This window comes from Kryptolebias marmoratus, linkage group LG14, assembly GCF_001649575.2.
Source record: "Kryptolebias marmoratus isolate JLee-2015 linkage group LG14, ASM164957v2, whole genome shotgun sequence".
NCBI classification, from domain to species: domain Eukaryota; kingdom Metazoa; phylum Chordata; class Actinopteri; order Cyprinodontiformes; family Rivulidae; genus Kryptolebias; species Kryptolebias marmoratus.
The window spans coordinates 25154192-25164737 of record NC_051443.1 but is presented as its reverse complement, the minus strand read 5'-3'; the positions used below and the strand labels follow the sequence as shown (position 1 = coordinate 25164737).

General features: G+C 45.0%; 1 protein-coding gene across 1 annotated transcript in view; it reads right to left on the bottom strand.

Annotated features, from left to right (window-relative positions):
* onecut2 (one cut homeobox 2) overlaps positions 1-8617 on the bottom strand; it is a 40884-nt gene extending 32267 nt beyond the window's left edge. The window contains exon 1 of the mRNA XM_017432933.2: positions 6527-8617. Coding sequence (XP_017288422.1) covers positions 6527-7718 — 1192 coding nt within the window. The 5' untranslated portion in view covers positions 7719-8617. The remainder of the gene's footprint in view (positions 1-6526) is intronic.
* Between the last annotated feature and the right edge of the window lie 1929 nt (positions 8618-10546).

Here is a 10546-nt window from a genome sequence, read left to right as displayed (position 1 = left end):
GTCTCATGGTTGATGGACAGTCTCATGGTTGATGGACAGTGTCTCATGGTTGATGGACAGTGTCTCATCGTTGATGGACAGTGTGTCTCATGGTTGATGGACAGTGTGTCTCATGGTTGATGGACAGAGTCTCATCGTTGATGGACAGTGTCTCATGGTTGATGGACAGTGTGACTCATGGTTGATGGACAGTGTGTCTCATGGTTGATGGACAGTGTGTCTCATGGTTGATGGACAGTGTCTCATGGCTCGTTGTTTGTAGCGTCCATGGTTGACCCAACGCAGACAGGGTAACGCTCAGCGACGGTGGCCCGTGAAGTCCTGCAGCCGGTCCACATCTCGGTCCGGACCAGGATCGGCTCCAGCTGCAGCAGCAGTCCGCTGTCAGGCGTGAATCCAGCCTTAATTTGACCGACATGACGACGGTTCGGGTTGAACAAATAAAAACGAATAATTAGGTTTACAGATTAAAGTCCGGTGAGGTCAGATTATTTGGGGTTTGGGTCAGGTGATCAACAGAAGCAGCCAGAAACAAGATGGCTGTCCAAACCTGCTGAAACGGGACTCGACCCAAACCCGGTTGGACGTTCCGCTCCAGCCGGGTCGTTAGGACTCGTGTGTTTGACGTAAGCGGAGTTCTCTCGTCTTAATTCGCTTCCATCTGCAGGCAAACGGTGTCCTCCGTCCAAACAATGGACTCCTCGTCCCCCCCTCCCCCGTCCCCCCCTCCCTGGTTAACCCGGCTGCGAGGTGAAGAAGAAGAAGAAGCAGAGCGAGCGAACCGAGGCGGGTCACGCTGAGATTCCCATCAATAATTCATCGGGCCGCTGCTGCCTCGGCTCTTGTGTTCAATTCCCCCGACGATCACATAATACCTCCTCCTCCTCCTCCTCCTCCTCCTCCTCCTCCCCCGTCCACCGAAGACAGAGGTGGGGGAGAGGAGTCCAGAGGACACAATGATAAACAAAACAAATCCCAAATAAAGGGGACGGAGGGAGACGTTACAACGGTTTGTTTCTCTGGTAAAATCCGTCTTCGAACATCTGTGACGTCATGAAGTTAAACTCAGGACTCGTCAGGACCCATCAGCACTCGTCAGGACCCGTCAGGACTCGTCAGGACCCGTCAGCACTCGTCAGGACCCGTCAGGACTCGTCAGGACCCGTCAGCACTCGTCAGGACCCGCCAGGACCCGTCAGGATCCGTCAGGACTCGTTAGGACTCGTTAGGACTCGTCAGTACTCGTCAGGACTCGTCAGGACCCGTCAGGACTCGTCAGGACCCGTCAGGACTCGTTAGGACTCGTCAGTACTCGTCAGGACCCGTCAAGACCCATAAGGACCCATAAGGACTCATCAGGACTCCTCAGGACTTGTCAGGACTTTTCAGGACCCGTCAAGACCCATAAAGACCCGTAAGGACCCGTCAGGACTCGTCAGGACTCGTCAAGACCCGTCAGGACCCGTCATGACTCGCCAGGACTCGTCAGCACTCCTCAGCACTCGTCAGGACTCATTAGGACCCATCAGGACCCGTCAGGACCTGTCAGGACTCATCAGGACTCGTCTGTTTTCTTTTTGAATATTATTCCTGTTTTGTTCACGTCAGTAACTGGAAATTAGGAAAACGATGTTTGTTTGGTTGTAAATCTGGTTGTTTATAAATTAATAATAATAATTATTATTATCCTTTAATAACAATATTAATAATATAAGAACTGCTTGTTTCTGCAGCAGATTTTGTTCTATTTTAGCCCCTAAATGCCAGTTTGAAAAACAAATATCTATAAATGTTTAAAACTGCAGGATTATGGGATGTCTGGTAGATTCTTTTAATATCACCGTGAGCAAACAGAGCATTATTGTGGAATAAACTCGTCTGGCGGTTCTGTGATGCTCCTCGGCTCGTCTGGCGGTCGGGGGAATATTTGGTCCATCTATTGTCTCAGTGTTGCTGCCCTGACCTTTGACCTCTGGTCTATTGGATGCTTGTAGCGCTGCTGATGCAGGAATTGCTCCCTCTGCTCCTACAGTCGGACGGACAACAATGGAAGGATCGCTCGCTCTTATTTTTAAAAACCGACGACAGCGGGGGATCTCGAGGCGCTCTTTGTGGAACCGCACGGAACCCGCTCCGTTTCCAGAACCAACAGAAATCTTCGGTTCAGGATTTACATGTTTATAAATATTCACCCGATCCTGATTTACAGAAAGACCAGAACGTTCTGGGTTTTACTTCAGTCTTCGAGCTGAAAGGTTTGTTTACACAGAACTAGCTAGTTTGTAGAATGAGCAAAACATTAGCTAACAAGCGCTAAAACATCCACGAGACGAGCTTATAATCGCCGAAACATCCAAAACATTAGCTAGCAAGAATACTGGAGCATCTAACAAACGTTCTAACATGAACATTTAAAGTATTAACACAAATATCGGAAATTCCAAAACTGTTAGCTAGTGTTCATGTTAGCTAGTGTTCCAGTGTTCGTGTTAGCTAGTGTTTTGTACGTTATGGTGTTAGTGTTAGCTCGTGTTTCAGACATTCAGGTGTTCGCGTTAGCTAGTGTTCCAGTGTTTATGTTAGCTAGTGTTTCTTACGTTCCGGTGTTCAGGTTAGCTAGTGTTTCGTATGTTCCGGTGTTCAGGTTAGCTAGTGTTTCTGACGTTCCGGTGTTCATGTTAGCTAGTGTTTCTTACATTCCGGTGTTTATGTTAGCTAGTGTTTCTTACGTTCCGGTGTTCACGTTAGCTAGTGTTTCAGATTATCCACTAGCTAACACTAGGGTGACCAGACGTCCCCAATTCCAAAATGGGGACAGTCTTCATTTTGGTTCCTGTCTCTTTTCCTATATTAGGTTATTAATTTTATTACTCGCAGGAAATGCTAACAACACATTCCTGCTGTTACACTTGATTTTTATTGTGTAATTCTGTAAAAAGAAATGAAACCGTAAACGTCCCAGTTTTTTATTTTATCTTTTTATCATTAAATAATTTTTTATCTCCAGGCTGGAAATGTTCCCAGATTTAATTTCAGAAATCTGATGACTCAGCTAACACAACGAGCAGAATATTTAATCAGATTGTGTTTAATAGTATTTTCTTTATGTTCGTTAAAGTTGATCATTTGTTAAATTTGATTATTTAAATGAAGCAAAAGGAGCCATTTTACGTCCTGCAACAATCCAAATATCACCTTTTTTGTTTACGTTTACACAGATGTAAAAAAAAATCTGTAAATTGAAACAAATTAATCAGATCTAAATGTTTTTTTTATTGCTATTTTAGCTGTTTGGTGTCTGTTTTCAGTTTCTGCACTCATCTTAAAGGGAAACACATCATCTGCCGAACTTCTCATTTTAATATTAAGATAATTAATTATAATAATTATAGTTTTATCTGTTAATGAGGCTTCAATCAGCTGGAGTCTTTGAACAAATTTATTCATAAACTGAAATATTACGTTTATATGACCGAAGTGAAGATATTTTTACGACAGACCTTAAATATTTAACCAAAAACTCAGATTCTGCAGAAATAAAACCATTAACATCCAATCATGTAAAAGTTTAACACGTTTACAAACAAATATCATTAAATTAATCCATAAAATCACCGCTTTGAGACAAAGAGATTAAATAAACTTCATTTATAAATTTATCTATGACAGATATAAAGAAATCAAATGTTTTTATAAAAAGATGTGAAGATATTTAATTTCCTCTGTTTTTATTAATTGTCTGATTTATTTTTTTTAAAAGTGATTTATTTTGTTAACATTAATTTCAAGCTGCTGATTATTTATGAATATATTGCTCTGAGTTGAATTTTATTTATTTAAATTAATCTGATTTGACTTTTATTTCCAAATAAAATGACTGAGGGTTATTTTGTAAATAAAAACAATAATAATTTGTAAACAAAAGATAATTTATCTTGTTAATATATTTGATTAAAGCAACTTACCAGACAAACATTAATAATGTGAAGAAGAAATGTAAAATAAAAGCAAAAATAAGTAATTTATATCAAATCTAAACCAACAAACTTCATCAGAATTAAAAGCTTTGATTATAAATTTAGTCATTTTATTTTAAGTTTATATTATTCTTATATAGATTTGTTTTATTTGTGTCATTAAGGTGATAAAACTAAATAAATTTTTGATTTAAAAGGTTATAAATGTTGTAATCATGAATAAAAACATATTTAGGTGTCAAGTAAAAAACACTTTTTGTATAAAATGTTAGATGTTGAAATTTATGACTTTTTATTAACATTTTTTTAGACTTTTTAGGCAAAAAGAAGAACTTTTTTGCTCTCTCTGATTCTTAAAACAATTTAATTTTAGCTTTAAACTTTCTGAGCTCCATGAGATTAAAGCTGAGTGAGATTTTTATTCTTATAATAATTATTTTTTGGGTTTTATGAGTTTTTTTTCCACGTTTTTAAACAATTTAAAGCTTCTAAAAACCCCTCAGTCTCCGTTTTTTACTTCACCGGATCATTAAAGGATAAATTTACGTGACGTTGCTCAATAAATGTGCCGAAACGAGGAGAGACGTTTGTTTAAAACACGAACGTCCAAAAGTCCAAAGTTGCACAACGACGTCGACTGTTTGTCCAAAGGAGAGAAAGTTGAACGAACCGCCCGCCTCGTTAGCCGTGAATTTAACTCCTAAATAACAACTTTGTTTCTGTTTTCATCATAAAAATAAACATTTCTAAGGTTTTTTACCCGACTCCAGAGCTCAGGGTAATAAAGAAATATCTAATTTTGTAAAATATTTAACCTGAAACATCCAACGATTTGAAACCAGACAGTTTTAGTTTGATTTCTGTGCTGTCTGATTAATTAAACGCTGAATTTCTCACATTTCTCTGCAGCTGATTGGATACAAAGAGGCATAAAAATAACAACTAACGAGCTAAAATCAATAATTGAACTGATTTGTTGGGAGAATGAAACTAATTTGGCTCTTTGGTCCATTTTAAACAGCTAGAAAACACCAATAATTTATTGTTTTTTGGTTTAATAATTAAAGTTGAACGAATAAAGGAAAAATCTGAGCATGATAATAAAATTAATGGATTTATTTCTTTGTTGGAGATCATAAAAAAAGAGAAATTCGACGTGTTAGATGAAAAAAGCAGCTAAATGTGTAAAAATGTCCCTTCTTTCGATCTGTTTCGTATTTGTTAAATTAAAGGGGATTAAAAGAAGCAGAATTATTTCTGTTCTGATTAAAATCTCACCACAAAGCCACTGAAATCAATACGACAACGAAAACCTGCAGCTCAGACACTTCTTCCCGTTGAATCGTTTAAACGCTGCTTCGGCTCAGAGACGATGGGGGGGGGGCTTTTTGACGGGCAGGGGTGGTGGGGTTCTGGGTTCTGGACCCACCGGACCCTCATGTTTGTGTCACAGTCCTCTGATCACGACAAGCTGCACAATCAAAGCCAACAATCCTGCACAAAAGCCTCCAATCAGCAAACAGCAGCACAAAAAAAGCCTCAATAATTGGATCAATTTAAATCATTTAATTAAACTCTTCGATATAAACGCCTTCAAAGTCGGGCCACTTTCTTCCCGTGTTGTTGGACTTTACAGGTTTGGGTTTAGATTTATTTCTGGGAGCTTTTAGGAGCTGGAAATAGACGATCCGATCCGATCCGATCCGATCCGCGGGGGGCTCTTAGAGGGAAATCCCATGACCTTGTCATTTCCCATCGATCCTGTTTGTTATTGATCAATAATGCTAATCAAAACACCAGCGACTCTAAATAAATCCCATTCACTTAAACGGAGAGGAAGAGGAGCAAAGGGAGGCGAAGACGAACCGATTCCCCGGACGAACGAATCAGTCTTTGTGCCGAACGGATCCGATTCAAAGTTAGTTTTAAAAAAAATTAACTCGTACTTCCGATTCCCCTCGCTTCGTTTCCCTCTCGGGCGACTCCTACAGTCCGGGAGGAGAACTGCAGCGGCGCCGGAGGGAACAGCAACAAACACTCTAAAAAAAGGTGCTTCGACCTTCTTTTTTCAGAGTGTGGAGAATTAATTTCGCTGCTTAATGCTGATTTACCGAGCGTACGAATATAAAACGTGTTTTTGGTGGTAAACAAATATTAAACGGACATAAAATATAAAAACGGCATCATGTTAACGCTGATTTACGCATGTTTTTATAAAACTCCTCATACTTTGTGTGTAAAATCTCAGAAAGAGTGGAGAGAAATCAGAGAAAACACAGTATTTTGGATATTTTCAAACCAAAACTCGCTTTAAAGCTGCCCCCTTTTGTTTGATTGGGTGGTAAATATTTCATCCTGGACTCAAATATCGTAAAACCGAACAGTATCGATAAAAGATCGAATCGCGGTTCAAGCCGATCCGATAAATCGGATCAAAACCAGCTGATCCAGATGCCTAAAGGGGGCCACGGACCCCAGAGGAGCCCCGGACACAGGACCGCCTGCCCTGGGTGTATCTGAAGCCAGAACCAGCAGCAGAACCGTCCTACCTGCCAGCCTGAGCGCAGACATCCTCTGGAACTCGGGCTCCTGCAGCCACTTCCACATCCTCCTGAAGGTCTCCCGGCCGGACTTTAGTTTACTCCAGGGTTTGGGGTTCCTCAGGAGGTCCGACAGGGTCCCCTGGGAGCGGCACAGCACCCGCTGGGCGAAGATGGCCTGCGGGATGCTGTACCTCTTCAGCTCCGCCGTGATCCTCTGCGCCACCTCCTTGGTGTTGATCTCCTCCAGCTGCCCCGAGCCGTTGGGCCCCTGCGTCCCCGAGGAGGAGGGCGGTCTGTCCCGGGTGGAGGCCAGCACGGGCCCATGGGACGGAGACTGGAGGTGGGGGTGGGGGTGCGCGTGGGGGTGGTGGCCCGCCGAGGACGCGACCGGGTGCCCCGGGTGGTGCATGCCGTTCAGGTGCGGCATCATCCCGGCCGCGGGGCCCCCGAGGCCCCGGTGCTGGTGGTGGTCCCCGCGGGCCAGCATGGAGGCGGTGGCGGGGTCGAAGTTCAGCATCTTGTCGTGGCCCCCGTGCGTCGCGGCGCCGTAGTTGTGGAGACCCTGCTGGGTGTTGTGGATGTTGCCCAGCACCGGGGACAAGCTCTGACCCATCCCGGACATGTGCTCCTTGTAGGGGCTGTAGATGTTGTTCATGCCCGGCAGCCCCCGCTCGTCCCGCATCAGGGTGAAGCTGCCGCTGACGTTCCCGGACAGCCGCTGGTGGTGGTGGTGGTGGTGGTGGAACTTGTCCGACACGGTGGAGATGGGGGGCAGCGGCTGCAGCGGGGTGAGGGTGGTGTAGGTGCCGCTCATCCCCATCCCGGGAGAGGACGAGTCGCACGGCACGCTCATGGCGTGGTGCAGCGGCAGCGACAGCTCCGGACGGTACTCCCCGCTGCCGTCCAGGATCGACGCCATGCCGGACACCATGGCCGAGCGGGAGGACGCGGCGGCGGCGGCCAGGTCCTGGTGGATCCGCAGGGTGGACGCCGCCGCCGCCGCGGCCGCCGCCGACGAGCCGCCGCGGCCGTGGTGCGGGCTGTGGCCGCTCATCAGCTCCGCGTCAGGCGCCACGGAGCTCACCGACACCCCCCCGTGCAGGCTGCCGATGCCGTCCATTGTCATGTCCGTGTTCATGGCGTAAGCGTCCAGGTCCTTGGCCAGGCATCGATAGGCGTTAGTGTAGGCAGTCTTCATTCATCTGTCCTCTCAGTCCATCGGGTCGAGCGGAATCAGGTGTCCTCGTGTCCCCCGCCACCACCCCCCCGCCTCGCGCCGCTGCTCCGGGATGGGTCAGCAGCCGTTATTCCCCGGGTTCTCCTCACCCCCCTCGCTTGTTTCCCCCGTCCTCCTATGGCCTCCCCAGCTCGGCGTCTTTGTGTGTCTCCCCCGGTGTGAGCACATGAAGGGGAAAACAGAAGAAAAAACAGAAAAGAAAAAAAAATAAAATAAAATAAGCAGGATTTCTCGCGGGTCAGACGGGCCTGCGCGGCGGCTCCCCCATATCCAGCCCTCTCCTCCTCCGGCGTGACTCTGCCGCTCAGACAGGAGCTGTCCGCGGTCCCCTTCCCAACCTGCTGCGCGAGGAGGGGGAGGGGCCTGCCTCTGCGGACTGACAGGGCGGCGGGCCAATCACAGCGGGAGGAACGGCTCTCAGGGGCGTGTCTTCTTAATACATTAACCAATCAGAGTCCTTCACCAGTATAGTTCCATTGTTTTGAATTCGAACGCCATCTTTAATGTATGACTCTACTAACTGATATTATGTCATCGGAGTGAAGCTTTTTACCTTTTATTAAACTTTTTTTTTCTTTTTATCCCAGTACTTTACAGATTTTAATCCAGAATTATGCAACACTCTTAATCTGTCTTGATTCCTAATTTATTTTACTTTTATTCATTTAAAATAGTCTCGACCAGTTGTTCTCCTTATGCTCCCAGAATGTCTTGGCTGCTTTTTTTTACCCACTTTCAGTCCTGTGCAATGTGTGCTTATAGAAAACATGAAGAAAGAGGAGAAGTAAAGATAAAAATATTAGTTTTGTGCCTAAAAATAACCGTCTGCAGCTGGAGAACAGCGTAAATAAAACTTAAAAACTACCCAGCAAAGAGAGAGGCGCCAACCTTTGGTTGTTTTCAGCTGACAGCTCTTTGGTGGCACTAAAATCTTATTTTCTGTCAAACAGTTTGATATTTTGTTTATAAAAACCCAATTTAAATCAGGTTTTTTCCTGTCTGTCGACCCAACCCTGGTTCACCCCTTGAGTTTAGCGGTTTCCCTTTTTATGCCTGAATAATTTAGATCATTTCAGATTTAAGTAGGTCAACCAATGACAACGGTCAGGTAGAAGGTTTGGACTGAATTTAAGAAAATTACACAACCGTAATGTCCGGATTAAGACACTGCTTGAACACAGAAGCCAAGAAGAAACTGTGTTTTTTTTCATTTTTGCTAATTTGTCAAACAGATTTTAACAATATTTTATAATTCATGTTAAAAGTTAAAAACTGCGTATCGCTGAACTCTCGTCATGTCGAGGTTGTGTCCTTTAAACTCCTTTTAAAATGTTAAATTATTCAGATTATAAAGGCTCGTGAATTATTAATATAACCTATATATTCCAACAACATTGTTATTTTAGAGCACCTTTAAAGGATGACTCTCAGCTACTACCAGCCCAATCTGTAAAACCGACCAATGGAACCATGTTTGGGGTTTGCTAATGTAGCTTAGCTGTGGAGGCCATCTTAACTCGATCTCCAGCTGATGGTTACCTCTGAGGGTTTCACTGAACTGAAGATATTTCGCTAACAGACAGACACACAGGGTTTGTGGGCTTTGTTGGGAGGCGGCGGCGACAGCTGGACCCGTTTGTTTCTTTAGGAATTCTTCCGGTTAGTTTCCTGTTGGATGAAGTGATCCAAAGAGTCCGGGTGACGTGATGGAAGGAGGAGGAGGAGGAGGCAGATGTTGCTTTGTTTAAAAAGACTGTTGTGTAATTAAGGACAGAAGAACAGAAGCCTGACCCATTTTCTCCTTTTGATCAGCTGTCAGAGATGGGGGGGGGGGTCCTGCTGTTTATTCCCTCATCAAACTTTAAGGTGAACTTAAAAACGGACGCCGTTTGTTTCCATCTCCTGGTCGGGGCTGAAGGGAGAGCTGGAACAGCGGTGACGAAGAGGAGGAGGCCGAGGAAGAATTTGGAGTCAGCGTGTCTGCAAACATCACTGCCAGGCAGGCAGAGCTTTAATCGTCTTCAAAGAGACGTTTGATCGTTTGGGAGAAGCTCAAACGATGCTTTCGAGCTCGCGTCATGAAATATCTGATGGTGGAGTTTTATTAAGGAAAAACAAAATGAATCTTTGCATCCAGGAACTACAGCTCCCATGAGACCTTGTGTCTTCTGAAGCACATCAATACCTAGAATTCACCTGGAGTCGTTGTTTGATCTGCTTCTACGGGGATTTAAAACTCCAAAACTGAGAACGACGACAAAATCATCGAGATCCAAGATGGCCGCCTCGCAGGGAGAAGGTGGTGAGAGCAGCTGATGGTCATAAAAATGGTGAACAGGTTCCTCTGCTGGGGAGCATGAACCGGAACTGTTTTACAGCTAAGGTTCCTCTGCTGGGGAGCATGAATATGAGCTGTTTTACAGCATGGTTCCTCTAGTAGGGAGCATGAACAGGAGCTGTTTCAGTGTGGTTCCTCTGCTGGGGAGCTTGAATGTAAGTTGTTTTACAGTATGGTTTGTCTGCTGGGGAGCATGAATAAGACCTGTTTTACAGCTAAGGTTCCTCTGCTGGGGAGCATGAACGGGACCATCTGCCGCCTGCAGAGCAGCCGTATCGATCTGCAGCTTCGTGTTAATCTGAGGCGTTGGTGACAAACGCAGCTCCGCTTTGCCTCACATCTGTCTCTCCGACTGTCCCCGTCCCCCTGTCGTCCCCGTCCCCCTCTCATCTCCGTCCCCCTGTCGTCCCCGTCCCCCTCTCATCTCCGTCCCCCTGTCGTCCTCATCCCC